At 41.5% G+C, this 19,424-nt stretch overlaps 1 protein-coding gene across 2 annotated transcripts in view; it reads right to left on the bottom strand.

Annotated features, from left to right (window-relative positions):
- Positions 1-19,424, bottom strand: part of PEX14 (peroxisomal biogenesis factor 14) — a 101,199-nt gene that overhangs the window by 42,598 nt on the left and 39,177 nt on the right. For both annotated transcript variants that reach the window (XM_044996566.1, XM_044996565.1), the window contains one exon: positions 6,690-6,774. In XM_044996566.1, coding sequence (XP_044852501.1) covers positions 6,690-6,774 — 85 coding nt within the window. The remainder of the gene's footprint in view (positions 1-6,689; positions 6,775-19,424) is intronic.

Below are 19,424 nucleotides of genomic sequence, written 5' to 3'. Positions count from 1 at the left end.
TTTTTTTTCTTTCTCAGCTCTTCCCCAGAGGGCGGGTGAAAGGGCTTGAGGGTACCCCACAGGAAGGAATTCCCAACTGCACTTTCCTGGATTCTCAAAGAGGTTCTGCACTTGGGTGGTGGCTGCATCTACTCATCCAAGGTCAGAGAGAAGCTGTAATTTTGGGAGTTTAATACAAGCCTGGAGTGGCCAATATTTATTTTTAGAAATCCTTGAGGGCCCCCACCTTCTGCACTCAAAGTGCCAGAGTGGGAAATTAGCCTTAACAACCACAACAATACTGCAGAAAGGGGTGTTGGGTGTTCTTTCCTCAAACTTAATAAGGAGCCAGTGTCCTAGAATAATGTGAAAGGATACTGGGCTGTGCCTTTCATGAGAGACATAAAACAGAGAACCCGACTCTTTGTGGTCGTTGAAGATGCCCTGGTCCTTTCAAGTATCTTAGCAAATTTTTAACTCAGGTAATTACATTCTCCATCCCTACAAGTCTCCCCCTGCAAGATCATTTGGATACAGTATTCTTCATTTCCTGTCCTAAAATTCTTGCAACAGAGTTAAACAGCTGCTGCATTGTACCTTCAAGGTAGCTCCATTTCAATGGTAGATGAAGTGATCTCATCATAACCCTTTTATACCTCTTAAGAGGGTGATGAGAGTCTGAATCAGCTGATGGGTGTAATGTGCTCCAAGAGTCTCAGATGAAATGCACTAGAGAAATGTAGACAATTATTTACTTTGCAAATACTCTGTTTCCATGGGAAAGTGCCATCCAACCTCTCTTCAGCACTCTCGTTTTATCTGTCTACAAAGGTTTTTATCACATCTGAGCGGCTGTTCCAAACTTCTGAATCACTGTCTGGAGTAAGCATCCTCCCTGGTTTGGGCCATTCCATTCAGCTCTTTTCTCTTACTCTGGTCTGAGGTTGTTGGCTCCGGTTGTATTGCATGCATAATATAGTGAGAATTCTCATGTAATTGCAAAACAAACTAAAGTTATTAACAGCCATATTTTCAGCTCTGGCCTCTAGTTTTCCATCCCTTTTTTGTTGTCCATGCTACTCATGGGGTCTGCACAGTCATTTGCACACACCATTTAGACAGCTGGACAGCCAGTTATCCAATCTGCATGTGCGATAAGGGACAAGCAACCACTAGCACAATCAGTTGCATGCACAGAAGTAGGCACACAAAAAACAAAGGCTGGCTGAAAATCTGTCTCTTAATGCCTTAGCTCCATTTCTTGCCCCTCTCCTCCTAAATCCATATCCTGCTAAGTCAAGAGAGAATGACTAGACTAGTCTGGATCTACGACCCCCTCTACATATCCCTGAGTCAAACTAAGTGTGTCTTCAGAAGCTGGAGGAGAAGACCTCCACAATCCTCCTGGGATGGGTGGGTCTTGGCAGCACATTACTAACTGGATCTTTTTGCATGAGCTGTCACTGGACTCCGTTGACTTGCACTGCGTTTTGTGCTCAAGGAAAAGCTTTGTAAAAACTGTTCAAGCTTCACTGAGACACGTTAAAGAATTAATTACAAAGTAAAGCTGAAGGAGAAAATTAATTTTAGAAACACAAGAGGTTACTTTTCTTTTCCTCCCTTTTCTGGAGGTGGGGGAGGAAAGGCCGTTATTTTCACTTTCATCCTGGGGGCAGAAGCTGGGAGCTGTCCAGTCGATAACCTGGCCATCAGAACAAGGTTTGTAATTAAAAGGTCAGTGACCTGGAAAGCTAGGGCCTCACTCTCAGGGCTTCTCAGTAATGATGGAGCTATTAAATTAAGACTTATGAAATCAATGCTAAAAAAGCTTTCATGGTAACAAGATTCCATTCAAGGACATGCAAACTGCCTCATGAAATGGACTTAAATTATAAAAAAGGAAAGTAATAAAAGAGAGTTAAATTGAAATCTGCAGAAGAATTTACTCCCCTTAAAACTCTCCAACTGCAGGCTGTGGCCCCTCCTCTCCCATCCTCAAGGTGATCTGCAGCGGTTTGTCTTCAGCAAAGAGGCTGTTTAGTTACTGGTGGGGGGGTTCAACTTCCAGGAATGCAGTTGATTAAAAGGAGGAAGAGAAGTGAGCTGATTTTCTACAGCAGATTCCTGGATTCAGTACTTTTGTTTCCTGAGGAGTAAACACCTTTGGTCCTTTTGTGGGGTGGGGCACTTAAAACTCCGTAATTCATGCATTGCCTCTTTATCAGCAGCTTAGGAGCCCTCACCTCCAGCTGCCTTCTATCCTCCAGTCTGACAACCACCTCCCACTTCTGTCATAATCTTTACTTGAACTGCACTGCAAAAGCTGTGTGGGACCCACAGGCAACAGAGCCACGGAAAAACTTCTGTATTAACTTGCTTTCTACAAGCCGAGGTAATGAAACAGATTAATAGACCCAACATGTTAAGGGCAAAGCTTCCCACTGACCTCCTGCGCAGCTCATCAAACAGAAGTTTGACTCGGTTGGGAAGCAGGTGTATATGAACATACAAAGCACCAATCAAGGTAATAAGTGTTCTAAAGAGAGTTTCTGACCCCGCAAATTTCTGGATTTACTCCTCCCCAATGTAATTCAACAGTGACCATAGTCTATCTAAGGTACTTATAAGGCCCCCAGCACTGTAGTACCTGAGCACCTCACAATCTTGAATGAATTTATTCTCCTTACTCCTGTGAAGTCGGGCAGTGCTACGATCTCCATTTCACAAATGGGGAACAGAGGCTAAGTAACTTGCCCACAGTCACACAGGAAGTCTATGACTGAGCAGGGATTTGGACAGAGGCTCCCAAGCCATAGCTTAGCACCCTAATCACTGGACCATCCTCCCTTTGCAGTCACATGTTATAGATTCAAAAGACACAATTTTAACCTGCATGAGCTACTGGATGGGTAGTTGAGCATTACAGGACATCTGAGCCTCAACAGCTCAACAACAGACACATTTCCACCAGGGTTTAAACCCCACATGCTGTCTAATTACTCCCCAGGCGCCACTGATTCATCAGCAGAATCAGCTACTTGGACAAAAAACAAACAGCATCTTTTTTTTTTCTTTCAGATACTCTGAAGGAAAACAGCTGCTTTTCCCCTTCATCTGAAGAAGTTCAAAATAAAAAGGAGGAAATGTCATAAATTACACAAAATGCTAGTGTAAGCTTCAAAGAAAATGATAAATGATTCTAATAACTTCATGTTTCTCATTAATGTCTCTGTATTCAGAAAGTTTTAAAGTGTTCAAGATGACGCAGAAATCTCATTGAACTTTTGAAGGACCTTAAATTCAGGACACTTTCCTCACCCTCTCCATCTTCATCAGGCTTATTATCCCAGGCCTGTAATATATGACCCCCAACCTCTTAACTGGACAGAAATAGGGGCAGCCTCCCTCCACTACCACCCAGCTGCTGTTTCACAAGAAAACAAAACCAACCCAGCTGATAATTCTAAAGTAACCTTCATTTCCCACTGAACTGACATGCACCTCTGGGACCACAATTTCTATATTAAATAATGTTTAAAAATAACAATATTGAATTTGCCTTTTCACGAAAGAGATGTTTATTTAAAAAAGGCAAGATTATAATTTAAGGCATTGTTTCGCTGCAAGTCCCAGACATGAAATTTCCTAAGCAAAACTGAGACTGCAGTACCTGGGAGTACCCCGCTGCCAGTGCTGTTACCCCTACATTCGCTACATCCACTCCTACTGGAACAGATTGCAACTAGGGTAGTGGAGAGCTCCCCCACAGCCAGGGTATCAATCTCTTTGCTTACAGCTCTCAGAAAGGCAGTGGTCCTGCCCCACTCTCTGCAGCAAAATCTGCTGGAAGAAACTACAACCAGACCAACTGCAAAATCCTCCCAGGAAATGATGCCTCTGTATTATTCCCTACAGAGATATGTACAAAGTTATTTTTAACATAGGGGTTTGTAGAAATGTTTATGATATGGTATGATAGATATGCTAGGATATATATTATAATATATGATATAAGGAAGGAGTGTTGTCTAGGGGTTTGAACAGGGGACTGCTAGTAAGGACTCCTGGGTTCTATTCTTAACTCTGTCGTTGCCTTGCTGTGTGCCCTTAGGTCAGGCAGCTTAACCCTCTCAGGGTATGTATACACTGCAATAAAGCACCCATGGCTGGCCCGTGTCAGCTGACTAGGGCTCATAGGGCTCAGATTGCAGGGCTATAAAATTGCACTGTAGATGTTCGGTTGTGGGCTGAAGCCTAGGCTCTGGGATTGGTGCTGAGTGGTGTCAGTGGCCTATGAAATACAGGAAGGCCAACAAGATGATCTGGTGGTTCTTCCTGGCCTTAATCTCTATGATTCTCGAAGTCACAAGATCCTTGATGCAACAAGCTGCAGACTTGCACAGTAATTACTAATGAATACATGGACAGGATTTTTTCCTCATAGGATAAGTCTTGAAATTTCTACTCCAGGAAGTCCTGGTAGAATACGCTTGACTAGAATTCAGGAAAAACACTGGACAGTTACTTAGAATACCAATGGTAGATCTCAGGGTGTAAATGGAACTGAATACTCAACCATGTTAATTCTCCTTCATATGCGCCCAGGGTTGAACTAGTCACATCTAGGGTTAGGACAGAATTTTTCCTGCCCCTTAGGGCACAACTGGCATGACGTACATGTGCGCCTCTTTGCTCTGGAGCACTGAGCAAAGGTAACATTATATGATCAAGTGGGCAGATCCCATATGATCAAGTTCCCAGTGACTCCTGGGTGCAGGTATTGCTGGACTCTGTTCCTTCCTTTCTCCTACAGTTAAGTTTCCATATGAGCAATTAGCACAAAGGGGAGGGAGGGAATTAACAAACAGGAACAAACAGTTCTACCAAACAGTTTCTCCTCTTTGGTAATTATTAGCAAAGTAATTCACAAGAAGTATTAGTCGGGCCACAGTGTCTCTCTGCCTCCTTCTCCCCACCCCTCCTCTTCTCCCAGTCAGGGATTTATTAAAATTAAACAGATTAGATGGAGCTCCTGATACTAAAAACTGCTCAGCGAAGCCTGCGGTGGGGAAGTGCAGAGCAAACACCAGAGACATTTGTCTCTAAATTGCTCTAAATACCTTCTGCAAATGAAATTCTAACCCAGCTACGTTGAGAGAGAAAATGAGGAATAACTGGTCATTGTCAGCAGAGGAGAAGATCAGGCGGTTATAATATTGCACGATATACTGAGGGCTAAGAATCTCTCGGCAACAATAGATTTTGTATCAGGTTACCCTGGGTAATCAGCACAGCTTTTAGGCTCAGCTTTCCCCTGCTTCATTGCTTCGATGATATAGTTGAAATCCCCAAGCTTTTATGATTAATTGCTCCCCGTAGGTCCACATATTTCAAGAAAAAACTCACAGAGGAGAGTGGCCAACAAGCTCCAAATTTTGCAATACTGGCAAATCCAATGCCATCCTGATGGCAGAGCAGGACAAACAACACACCTAGCAGAGTTGCACCTCCTTGCTGGGCTGCTTTGTAACTGACACTAGGGTCAGCGGGGAAAGGACCCTATTCCAATTGATGTACCTGCACCGTACTCTCTACGGCAAAGCTGTTAGAACACAACTCCTGCCATTCCATCCTTAGTGCTTTCTGCCCCAAGATGAGCAGGGGTCCCTGTAAGTAGATTATTTCATGCCATCAAGTCTCATGGATTTCACTAAACAATTCATATCTCCAACCTGGCTAATATAGCCCTGGGGTTTCTTACTTTCCACAGCTCAAGGTCTTTGGCTGAAGAATTCAAATTACACTGTAATATTCACAACACTAATGTAAAAATGGGTCCCCATCCCCCATAATTTTGGAGTTTGCACTTACAGCCCACCCACCCCCAACCCCCATCCAGCACTTAAACTACCTTTTCTACCTCTGTAAAGCATGAAATTCACTCCAGGGCATGAGCCTCTTTATCATGTAAGTCCCACGCTAAGGACTTAAGTGATGTGGAGGGTTCTTGGTTGGGCAATCTGCACTGGATTAAACTTCACCTGAAATGTGCTAGTAAATTCCTAAATTGTTGTCTTAAAACTTCAGAACATCAAAAGAAAAAATAAAGTCAGTTCCTTTATAAACAGAAGGGAAAACTATCATCAGGCTGTGGCCAAAGCAGGTTCCACTGGCTTGAGACGATATTGGATTTGTCAGGATCCGTCCTGCTCCTGCTATAGAAAGGGTCATGCACGGTCAGTAATCTGCCATTTCAGGCTGAAAGTCAGGCTGACCCCAAGCTTGACCTTAACCTGACCTTGTTTACTCTTACCATGTCCCTCTTCCTTCATTCCTCTCTCCGGCTCTCTTCTGAAGCAGTTGACCTTTTAACTACAGCTGGTCATTTTAAAGCCAATGTCATTAAGGAGTTAGAATTGACCATCTAGCCTGTAACTCTAAACTATCATCGCTTCTGAAGACCTCTACTGGTAGTTAACCCCCAAATTCCCATAACTCATTCTACAATGCCGTGTCTCGTGCCAATATTACCTCTGACTTGCAGGGAGGAAAAAGGTGCTGCCTTGACCCCTCACTAAAAATTTCCTTGGACAAGAGATCTTTTTCCCCTCAATACCTAATTTCCCACAGCAATAACTCCTGGCCTACATCCCACCCCCAAGCCCCCTCATTAATACTAAGAACAGAGAATGAAACTGATGAATCTGTACCTTTTTTCTTGAGAAACGCTCTTCTGGTTGCGAGCGGACTTTGGCGGACCCGGGAGTTCTGTAGAAATTTCACTGCTGTTGCGATCTGATTAGGGTGAGAAGATTGGAGAAACAAAAGAGTGAAAAGCTCTGAGTTAAGAACATTCAAAATTCTGATTCTAAATAAATTCTGAACTACACCATCAAGGCATCAAACCCAGCATCAGATGTTGACAAACTGGACCAGACACCGGATCTGACTTTGGGGAATCTTTGGATCCAGATCAGAATTTGTGGCTCAGGCTCATCTCTAATCAGATAGTACAGTATTAATAACTTGACTTAGAGAAGTTTCTCCTTGAACATCTTTTACCAAGCTGAAACACTGCTTAGTGTGAAACAAACTCCATTAGGATACCTGATACTGTTATTAGCAGGTGAGACGTTATTTTCCTTGTCCTGGATCACACTAACCTACCAAAGACATAAAGATTAAGTTTTATTTTCCAAGTGACCCAACTGGGCAGATAAATGGTTATATTTATGCTCTTCTGTGGTAGAAGCTATATATAGTTTTGGTCTCAAAACTTTGACTTCATGATGCTCTAGAAGATGAACCTTTAAGTGACTTAGGACTTAAAGGCCCATATTTCCATAGAGTGTAAGGATTGGGATGACACTTTTTGCACCCACACAATGATTGCAGTCCCTTAAAGTGCAAGTGAAAGGTGCTGGATTCCTCTCTATGTATAGAGTGTATATAACAGGGCAAATCTCCACACACACCCCTGCCTATGTCCCTCAGGCCTGTTCTAGAGGAATCACCATTAAAGATATGAGGGGAGTTGACTCTCCATAGCCCATTCAATCCTTTGTCTCTCTGCTGATATTATCTAGAAGGAGGCCAATTTTGCACCAATTGTAATAGTGCTCTTGATGCAGTGCGCAAAGCTGAGGCCCACCAACTCATTTCACACAGTCTGCTGAACAGTCACCACATTGTGACTACTATGGGTCATACCACACAGGACTAAGAGAAAAGCTCCATATTCCAATATTAATCCCCTCAGCCATCCAGTCCCATACACGGTACATCCTCCTGCTGCACTGTGGAAAACCATCTGATCTGCCTCTATAAAAGATATCTGCTCTGGATGTGGCACAGAAGGGGATAACTTGCTTGATGTTGACTTAGAAGACAGACATATCCATATTGAGGTGAGAGATTGCTCCCTCCCTGTACTTAGATGAAGCTGGTCTACCATGTACAAGGAAGAAGAGTGTGGTTTTCACCCCAAATGGTGGCATCTGCATTCCCTATAAGCTGTACTGAGTGCAAGAGGAGAAAGAAGATTTGCAGGTCTCAAGAAGTGCAAGCTACAATGTAGCTTCTAGAGTTAAGATCTAAAGTTGTTCTAAAAAATTTTCATGACAGAAAAAAAAAATCTAGCATCACTATTGAAATGAACAAGTTTCACCTTGGTTTTGAATCCAGCCCTTGGAATATGCATTTCTGGTCAGAGAGCAAAGTTCTGATGGGTTTAATGGCACTTTCAATGTACTCCTCAGTGCATTCCATCAATGTGTTTTTTTTTTAAATTGCATCTCTTATTTCTTTAAATACATTAATCAGGCTAGTGTAGGCAAAACGGATCCATTGGACAATGCAATAAACATGAATTATCATCTATCCAACATGCATAATGGCTTAAAAATACATAATAGCAGGTGTAGTTTAAATGATTAGTTATTACACCTGTGGTGGGTCTGATTCAATTGGGGAAAATCATCTTTAATAGGTTAAAAGGTTTAGATCACCAGGCTTCCCTTAAAGTGGCTGTAGAGAGGGTATGATGGAGTACGCTGTCATTACTAATTCATTTAAGAAAAACGTGGGGGATACAGCAAAGAACAGCATAAACGAGCGAATCCAATTTAAACATCAGGTAAAGCAGAAAACACCTTTTAAAAAAGCATGATAAATGAATTTGGAAGGGAGATGAAATTGACATCTTTATTTTAACGGGAATTTGACAAAGTCCCGGCACACTTCAAAGTTAGGGGGGAGGGGAACAGTTGGATTTTTTTAGTTTACATTCAATAATTTCAAGTCATAAAATAATACAGCAGAACACCCCACATAAAGTACATTTTGGTCTCGTTTATGTGCCGCTTGATCTGTCCCTTGGAAATGCTGGCGACAGGCAAATCACGCATTTAAATGGCTCTGATATCACTACGCCCAATGCAGAAATATAAAGCATCCAAACTAATAACTTTAGGATAATGTGCTGAATAAGAAAGATGCCCAAATAAGCAGACACATAGATGTGCGAACATATCAAAACCACTTTCCTTCTTATGTTAATTACTTGTTTCTTTGGGAACTCTTCCACATTCCCCTCCCGCTTCTAGTGAGCTTGTAAAACAGACACAAAGGACTTGTCGGAACCAGAATGTTGCAAGCCCTTGGATTCATACATTAATATTATCAGTTTATATTAAAAAAAAAAATCTAAAATGAAACATTTTCCCTTCAGTTATTTTCTTAAGTATATCCATTTTTAATGTTATATTGATTGCAGCCATTTATTGGGAGATATTTTTGTTTTGCAAAATGTAAACATTTCAACAAAAACATTTATTAAAAATAATATGACATACCATCTCCAAAATGCCTCCTGAGCCTATATTTCTCTAGTTTAGAAGTTTGTGCTTGCCTTTAGAGAAGAGATATATTCTTCCCTTATCCTCACCTGAATCTCCTTCATTTTCCTCATGTATCTTGTGTGTAAAATGTTCATATGAAACAATTCTGGCCATGATAACATGCCAATTTTTTTACAAGAAGGGACAAGAAAGCTTTCCTACTTTCTAAGGATCATTCTATTTGAATTAACAAGAACAATTGCAGTCCATTAAAAATAAAATTAAATTAAATAACACAAAACGTTGCCGGTCTCATGCATAGATGAAAAACCATACAGCAAATAGAATTCTGACTCAGTTGGAAACATATTGTTCCATACTATTTATGTAACATTTGTAACACTTGACCAAAATTTTCTAATATTAGGACATTGCCAAGTAGCGTGAATCATCATATTACCAACTCAGATTCTCAGACTTCCAGCACACAGTGGCCAGCAGACCACATTTAACCAGCAGATCTCTGTCCTTTATTTTTCTTAATGAAAAATAGTGTATTTAGTTGTTAAAAGTATAAAAGCATAAACCTGCTATCCCATCAACCCTTCTTCTGCAATGGAATCAGACACACTTTTGATCAGAAATACTGTGGGGGGAACGCTGCAGCAAATATTGGGATACTGTTTGATTTTCTAATTAGGAGATGAATGTGGCTATTCATGGGATATATTTGTGTCCAGTCAAATTACATAAATTCAGGCAAATATTCCACCTCAATGTCACAGATGTAACATGGAGACAGGAACTTTACTGCAGATGTTGCGGGACTGCAGCAAGCTGGGGAAATTCCAGGCTAAGGATTTTGACATTGGTCCAAGATCCCTCACCCACACCCCCAATCTCCCTCTCCTCTGGTGTTGGCGAGGAAGGTGAAGTCAGCCCTCTTTACTATTATTCTCACAGCAACAGGGTTTTTACATACGGAACCCAAGCTGCTTTATCAGCTGCTGGCATGTGAAAAATAAAACACATGGTTCAGAAGATGATGCAGGGGCAAGCAACCCCTTCCCCACCCCCTTCCAAAAAATCATCCCACACCCTCACAGCTATTCAGGACTTGAAAACAGAGATGAAGATAGAAAACAGACTAAAGTGCCACTGGGGGAGCAATGAGTGAGACATTTATTAGATCCCCTAATATTGGGGATCCTCTGTAAATTATTACTGAATAGTATTTGTTCACAGAGCAAGACTTCAGGATGACCTGGGAACTAAAGGTTGGGTCTGAGATTATACATTGTGAGGGGAGGTCTGTCTCTGAACAGCTTTGTGTCTGTTTAAATGCAACCTTCCTTTTCATTAAGCAGCGGAGGCACAGGCCATGAACTATGCCCAGATAGTTTACATTACATGTGCGGAAGGCAATCAACGCTGAAAATATATATGACGTATGTACAAGTATTGGGAATTATCTTTTTTAAAGTGTATTAAAAATAATATGGCAGTATTAACAAAAGCTAACCTTATTTTAGCCAGAGCAGAAGGCCACGGCTACAGGGCAAATTGAACTGATCAATACATAGTCTACTGCAATACCCCCTCTCCCATCCCACCCCCTGGGAAAGGCTGCATGTTTGCAAAGCTCAGAAGATTAAATTGTCTGTGAAAGGCTTCTGTACTCCTACTCCAAAGGAGATACCCAGAATCCTGTTAACAAGCGTCAGGCTAAAGCCAGCTCGCATTGTAACAAGGGCTGACTTAAAACCCTGGCACCGTGAGCAACAAGAGAACCCCTTCAAACAGAAATGCTGCATTTTAGTAAGAAATCAGTGCTCTGTCAGGACTAACTTGACAAATATGGTCATCGGTGGCACAAGGAAATAGTTGCAAAGCAGCTGTTAATCAGGGAAACACATTGTAGAACGCTGATGCTAGCACTCATGAAAAAATGCAAGGGGCTAATTATGAAGCCATATATCTCACTAAAGAGGCAATGTTCCTTGAGATTCCAGGCAGAGCTCTCTAGAGTCAGGGTCCTGGGACACCACACATTGAGCTCTCTCTAATACAAGCTTCCAGTTCCCAGTTCAAACCCCACCTTTTCTTAACTCAGAGTTCAGGGTCCCAGGACCCCTAATTTATATATCACAAAAAGTACTTGTTCTTTCTAAGCAGAATATCTGGAGGTCGCTAATGAGAGAGGCATGGCTCTAAGGCTCCTAATTTACATTTCCCTGGTACACAGAGCTTTCTTTCTGGCCCCCAACCAGGACGGGCCCCCTTGTGCTGCATGCTGCACAAACACATATTAAAAGACAGCTCCCAAAAGTTAACAGCCAAAAGAAACCTACATGAACTTTATTTTACAGTCCTGGGAAGTCAAATTTAATAGCTCTCACTCAAAATAGAGGGAGAAAAATGAATGAAATATAAAGCAAGAGTCCCAGGATCCAGAACCCGAAGGAATTAAGGTAGGAAAAAAATCAAGCTCGGCATGAGATCTACATCAGGGATTCTGAACTGAGAGAGCAAAACAGTAACGAAAGAGGAAGAAGGGTCAATAAATCTAAAATCAGAAGTCTCAGGAATCCAGAAACTCAGGCTAGAGAGAGTTCTATGAATGAAATCTAACTCAAGAATGCCAACATGACAACACCCAGGTGAAAAGTAAAAAATATTATATGCCACAGACTGCCTAGAATTCAGCAATACTGGAAAGAGCAAGGCACTCTGAAACCAGATTAAAGGGGTGGATTTCCATTCAACACTCAAGAGTAAAACCACCAGGATGGCATGAGAGGCATAACCTTGGGACAGAGAGCTGCAAGCGCTGTGTAAGCACAGAGCCAGTACTCCCCCTAGCTGAGACCTGGGGGAGGCGCAGGATCTGAGAGGCTGGGTTCACCAAGGAACGCAGCCCAAATTAAGTGTTTTCACTCAGTGGAAATGAAATGTTTTGCAAGATGAAACAGAAAGAAAATTGAGGTTTTAGGTAATTACTAGTTGGCATTTACATATCACAGGCTGGTTCAACACCTATTCATTTTCCTCTTTTATTTTCAATTTTTTAAAATTGCTAATTAAAATGAACATATGACAGGGATGGGGGGAAAAAATTACTCTTCCTCCCTTTCTCCAGGACGACAAAATCCAGATCTACTTTAAATACATTTATCTATAATTATCACACACACAAAAACCCTGCTTAATTTACATTAAGATGGTGACAGAAAAAAAATCAATAAAAGCCAGAAAAAAACCAAGCTAAGGCGCCTTCATCTCACCTTGCTGTGCCTAGTTAATACCAAAGGCAGGAGACATCCTCCACTGAGCTGAGACTCCTGGCACTCCCTTAGCACAATGGAATGAGTTAAAAAGAAGAAGTTGCAAAATCCCAGTTATTCACTGCTATCCTATTCTCACTGATTTGAATAAAAATTGTAGTTATCTAGCCATGTTTTGTGGGACACTTTCTCCCTTGACTTACTTTTCCTCCTTATTTTTTCACTGTTCTCATATCCACAGAAATGAGACCACACAAACACCTGCCCATCCCCATTCTCAGCTCCTTTGTTCAGGAGCCATTTCACATTTGCTCCAGCTGACTATAGGGGCCTGATCTTTCTATGCCCTCTGCTCAGGTATAACCAGCACCCTCTCTTCACAAAACCTCACCATTGTCTAAGAGCCTTCTCCTCTGCAATATTCCTCTCTCTCTGCCCTCTGGACTCCCCATCTAGTTTTGAATCTCATCTCAAAATACCTTCTCCTTCACATATACCCTTACTTTTTCTCCCCTTCAGCTTTTTAAAGTTAACCTTGTAACTTTTTTATTTAACTCCACAAAGTATTCCAGGATACAGTTGTATGAAAAATGCTATAAAAATAAAGTTTTATTGTATCATACATTAAGGACATAAAACATCCCTGATAGCAGCGTACAAGAGCTGACATGATAGACTAATATATTTTAAGGTCTATTGTGTAAATATGTATTTAGGGAATTCTAAAGCATGGTATTATTGACCCAAGTCTCTCTTAAAACACATTGATATATGTAGTAAAGGCCCTTATGAAAAGTAGTGACTTCGTCTGTGCAGTAGCCACCTTTCAAAATGAAATATGTCTGTCATCTTAAATTTTTTTGGCTCTGGTTAAAACATGATGGACAGCTTGCCAAAATTTCACTCTTAAAAGAACAAAGCTGATATTAAGTATTATACATTTGCAATAAACAAACACCAGAAAACACTACACACTCTTTAAAAGAAACACAACCTTAAAATAGCCAGACTCTACAGAGATACATACATATATGTACACACATACACATTACAAAAACAGGATACAATGTGTACTTTTTTTAATCTCAGAAAGGAGGATGAGACATTGCAGTCCCAAATTCAACTCAAAATAAATTATCTTCAAGTAATAAATGCCTGAAAAACCAATTTATAAAGAAATCACTAATAAAACCTGTAATTACAGCTGTATTAACAAATGCTTCTATAAAATTCAAGCATAGTCAATAAGCTGCATACACCTTTATTCCTGGAGTGCAAAGTCAGATTTTTTTTTGAGGGGACAGTAAAGAATCATATTTCCTTCCATTACCAAAGAAAAATAAGCATACTAAATAAATAAACTTTTAAAAGGCTCTTTTTTTCTTATATTTTTGCCTTTGGAAACCTTCCTACAATTGTTGATGTTACCACCAAAGGAGATTTTAGAAAGTGGGGGGACTGGAGGAGAAGAGATGACATTTGCCATTTGCTTGGCTTTGAAACCAACTGTCAGGAAATTATTTGAAGTCCTGTTTACAGAAATAACTGCAGTAACCTCAGTGCTGAAAGTGCTGGATCATTATGGATATACATGGATCAGCAGGTCGGTGCCCCAGGGAAGTGGGTGAAGAGTCTGGCCTCAAAATGTAGATGATGCCAGCACGCCACGGGCAAGTAAGGGACCTGATCCAATGGGATGGGTACTAGATGATGGGGCAAGGTGAGTAATTTGAATTCTTGACTTCCATAGGCTCCCATTTTATAACTCTTCAGGGTAGCATCCCAGTTATGTATTAGCTCCCTTTAAATCTATCCTTTGTAAAGGAAGCTTAGACAGCACTGAAGTTCTGTGTGTAAAATTAATGAAGGTGTCAAGCTGTTGCGCTGAATCACTCCAAAGGAATGTAATGACTCAGTGTCCAAGATGCTCACTACAGGAGAACAGTGAGATCACCCTGTTGACTTCAGGACTAAAAATATGCAGAATATAATAATCAGAGTCAGCTGATGGCAACACCCCCAGCCCCTCCACCCCATCCTGCTGACATTCTAAAAGAGCTCAGTTCTGACAGCTTTTGAAGAATTGTTCCTTTTACCCTAACTACAGTATCTTCAAATGTGCTAGGATAAAATAATAAGTAACTGTCTCATCCTTTTAAGCACAGGACAAACAAGAATTGGTGGATCTCCATTCACATGCTATTTACACTGTAGGATGACTAAGGACAGGGAGATGGGAGGCTTGTGTCCTGGCTAATGACAATATCCAAGCATTAAAATTTTCATTGAATGTTTAGACTCTGGAAGGCTCATCACCCAAGAGAGATGCACCTGAACAGGGTCATTGTTCAGACCAACTTGGCTTCCTGAGATTCCACAGGCAAGAGGCTGGCTAACTAAACTGAATAAATGATTTAGATTCCCTTGAAGAAGGCCCAACGTGTGTCTCATTTGTGGAGGTTGCTACAAAAGATGTAAGCAAGGGAGATGAATCTTGTGCACTGGAGAATCAGCAAGCCACAGTTTCTTGAACTTCCTGTATAGAGAACTGCTTGATGGACCTCCCACTTCTTGGGCAATGCATGGTGAGAACTGGAAACTGTGTTTTCCTTGTCATGACAGGAACCCATGTGACTGGGGCTGAAATAGAGGTTTGTGGTTGGGATTCTTACACCTAACTGTTAATTTAGTACTCATGCACCAGTACCTTGGCCTGTACCTCAAAAGCTTCAAACATGATTGCATACCAGCACAGCTGATTGAGGAGGGAGAAGGGAGCCAGGCCTGCTAGAAGAAACTAGCAAACAAAACGTTTGATATTGGAAATGGTTGAGAAGTTGGAAATACAGACAAGTGCACAATAAATCATGCAAGCCACAGCAACTGGGAAGTGGCAGAGAGAGAGGAAGGATATAGAACATCTAAGCAAATGATACTTTTACATAAACATCTTTAGATTGTCAGCTCTTTGGGACAGGGACTGTCTTTTTGTTCTTTGTTTGTACAGCACCTAGCACAATGGTGTCCCGGGTCCAGACTGAGGCTCGTAGTTGCTACTGCAATACAAAATAATAACATGATGAAGCAGCCTATGCACTTTGTAACTGTTGTTAATTGCTGCATTAGGAGAGCAACTTAGTATGGGTCAGAAAAACTGACTGGCAAGGGTTGGATGGTCTCGGGGGGGGGGAGGAGTTGTTAGAGGCATACAGTTTTATTAGTTCAAATTCAGCTACATCACTCGTCTTTACCCAGTTTCCAGTGGACAGACGCCACATCACAAAAACCTATGTGAGCAGTTTCTGAAGAGAGCAAATGGATATGGAGACTGAACTTTATTTTTAACCCCTAGGATGCTCACATTGCAAGGGCAAGTTTGGGAAAAGCTTACACTGCTGCTGCCCATGTTATAAATATTCTAAGAACAAAGAGAAGATTTCACTTTCCAGTGGGGTCATTTTGTCAACATTCAGAGGTGTCATATTCACTATTTAAAGAAACAAAGCAGATAAGTGCCATGATACGTTCAAGATAAGGCTCAACCAATACAGCAGCATGTATGCACAAGGAATTCACACATCTTGTCTCCTGCCTTCTTCACCTAAAACCTCTCAGCAAATTCCCACAATCCAAGATCAAGTTCAAATGTCCAAAAGGATTAATAGCACAGAGAACTATCCTGGAGAGATCGTGCCCCTGCACAGTTTCAATGCAGAAATCTTCGTCTAAATCAGGAGACACTGTGAGTGAGGCACAGAAGATACAAAACAACATTGCTTATTCCTTAAACCTTGAAGCAGTCAGTACATGTCAAGGATTATTACAATTACACTTTTTACCTACTAAAAAATTAATAAACAATTACCCGCTTCAGGGGGAAAAAAACACCAGCCTTTACCTATAAAATGCTGCAGAGAGCATTAGCACCCACCCTGAATGCTCAGTCCATACTACTGCAAAGCATTAGCACCAACATAATGATTGGTCCACGCTGCAGCAGAGCACTGGCACAATACTGACTGCCTGGGTCCACGCCACTGCAAAAGCATCAGCCCAATATTCAATGCCAGGTCCAGAACAGCAATCTGACGTTTTCCCATCTTTAGAACACAAGGAATATGGTTTGATCTTTTCTACTTCCCTGGCCTTAGTACATTAGTAGGTTCCTTATAGAGTTTCCTGATCATCTAGGGGTACCAAGGTGTGTTTTCACTAAAAGGCTTCCAATTTTCTTTTTTTGAAAAAAATAATAATAATAAACTCCACATATTTCTTCTTAAACGGAGCAGTGCTACTTAGTGTCCTCCCCAGCCCAAATCAATGGTAACCCAATTGGAATGCCTTCAAGCTCTGTCTGAGAACTAGTGGAGAGATCAACGCTTTTTATCTGAAGGATTATGGATTGCTACTTGGCCACATAACACACCCAGCTGGCCATTTTAAAATACCGCAAAAGGACATGATGCCTCACTCAATTTTGAGAAAGCACTGCAAAGATTTCCCCCTTCCATGCCGTGGTCCTTTGCCTGCCTGCCTGCCATTTTCCATGCTTTAAACATACAAAGATTTATTAACCTTTACAGTAAAAACAAATAAAATAATGATGAAGCAAGAATGCAGTGAGGTAAGGGCTACAGCTAGCACCATTTATCTGCGGAAATCCAATTAGCGCTCAAGTGGCAGAGATACCTGGAAAAGTGCTCACAATCGAATCAAAAAATGATACAAAAACATTAACCTGATGGCTAAAAACTCCACATTTAAGCAACTAAAGTAATAAAGGCGCTTTTATAGAGTATTTTCTATATTTCATTAGGCCCCAAATTGACGAGGAGCCCTAGAGATGCACTTCCTGGGCTTTGGGAACCTCAAACTAAATAATCCACTTTTTTGTTTTAAAACAAAAAAGAGAACAGCATTTCTTTGTAAGAATGACAGGATTAAAGCTTCTCTCTGCAATAGCAACATGAGCAATGAATGCAAACACAGGAAGCACCAGGGCATACACAAGCATTCATTCTGTACCCACCCTGGGTTAGCACAGTTTGGGGGGACTCTGCCATCCAAGAGTATCTGGATTTACTCACACTCCTGTGCTCTGCCAAAACACTACAGTGGATAGAATGCAGTTCTCTCACATCATCCCATGAACATTAGCAGGCTGGACAAACTGGCCCAGGTGATATGAGTTGCTGGGAAACAGCATAGTTCTTAGCAGGACAGGTGTCCATAGTAAAACTGAAACTTTTGTTGGTAGTCTCAGGAGAGAGAGTGAGGATTGAATAAACTCTGAGACAGAACAGACCCCTAGAGATGGTGCCCTCCAGATTAGTCAAGTCTTGTTAGCAGGGCTGTGAGCTGGGAAGCCCGCAGTGCAACAGTCCATGCTGCACTTGATTTGAGGTACTTCAATTACTTATGCTATCACTGCCTCTTTCTACCAGCATTAAAAGAGGTAAGAGGAGTGTTATATGCTCCCATCATCAAGGCACCACTAAACCTCTATGGAACAACCTGCACCATCTTTCAAAACACGTCAGATGAGCTAACACTTCATAAGTTTGATGTCCCCACATTTGGCAGAGCCTTCCCCCAAGTTTACTAGTATTAAAATGTTATGGTTGTTTCCAGTATCAATTCATGAATGCTGCCCTTGAGCTTTACACAGACTTGACTATCCACCTGGGGCACATTGCATTAAATGCAAAATACAATGCACTGAAATGTAAGTGATGATCATCCATGGAAGTCATTCCAGGATAGATAAGCTGTCTCAAATGCAACAGCCTTTCCTGAAGTGCTTCAATCAACAGAACCCCACAAAAATCACAAAAACTAGAGAAGGAAAAGACCTAGCAGGCCATCCACTCCACCCCTCTGATAGTGCAGGACTGCTCCCTACAGCTTATTTTTAATGCGTTGTCTAGTATACTTTTAACACCACCATGCCTCCATCAACCTCCTAAGGAGACTATGCCACAGCCTAATACATTATACCAGTGGTGGGCAACCTGCAGGCTGCATGCCGCTCGTCAGGGTAATCCACTGGCAGCGATGCACCATTTCCAGCCAATGGGAGCTGCGGGAAGCGGCACAGGCCGCAGGGACGTGCTGCCCGCTGCTTCCTACAGCTCCCATTGGTCAGGAACAGCGGTCAATGGGAGCTGCGGGCGGCCATGCAAATGTAAACAAACTGTCTCACAGCCCGCCAGCAGATTACTCTGACGGGCGGCGGGTTGCCCACCACTGCATTACACAGTCAGGAAATTTTCTTGATGCTAACCCTAAATTTCCCTTTCTGAATTTCACTCCGGTACTCTGAGTTAAACCCCCAGACTTCAGAATGTGATATGAACATGTTTAGTTGTAAATATCTGGAACTGGGAAACAGTTATTTCCTCCTCTTACTGTTCTACTGGGCAGTTACACAGACTGATATATACTGGACTGAACAGCCCTATGTGTGGTATTCTCTTTTTGCAGAGAGTATTAATGAATTAGCTTTTGGATGTCTAGAAGCAGAGCCAGCCTTCAGGGGGCACATTCTTGTGTATTTTTATCCCTTGTGTATCAGTTTATGAGGAGGAATATGATACCTGTTTGTACTCTGAAAATCTAAAAAGTTTAAATAAATAAATAAAACCACCTACCACCATACCAAACAGATTCAACACAGCAACATTCAGACATTCTCTTGTACTATCAGATGGGCACTGTGTAAGAAGCTTAGTAGATACAGAGACCTCCTATGCCAGTTTGGAGTATAAAAATAACTTTTATTATTCTATGTTTGCCTATTGCCACAAATGTGTAAATGTTTTAA

This window comes from Mauremys mutica, chromosome 21 (assembly GCF_020497125.1).
Source record: "Mauremys mutica isolate MM-2020 ecotype Southern chromosome 21, ASM2049712v1, whole genome shotgun sequence".
In the NCBI taxonomy this organism is placed as follows: domain Eukaryota; kingdom Metazoa; phylum Chordata; order Testudines; family Geoemydidae; genus Mauremys; species Mauremys mutica.
This window is presented reverse-complemented; position numbering and strand designations above follow the sequence as displayed.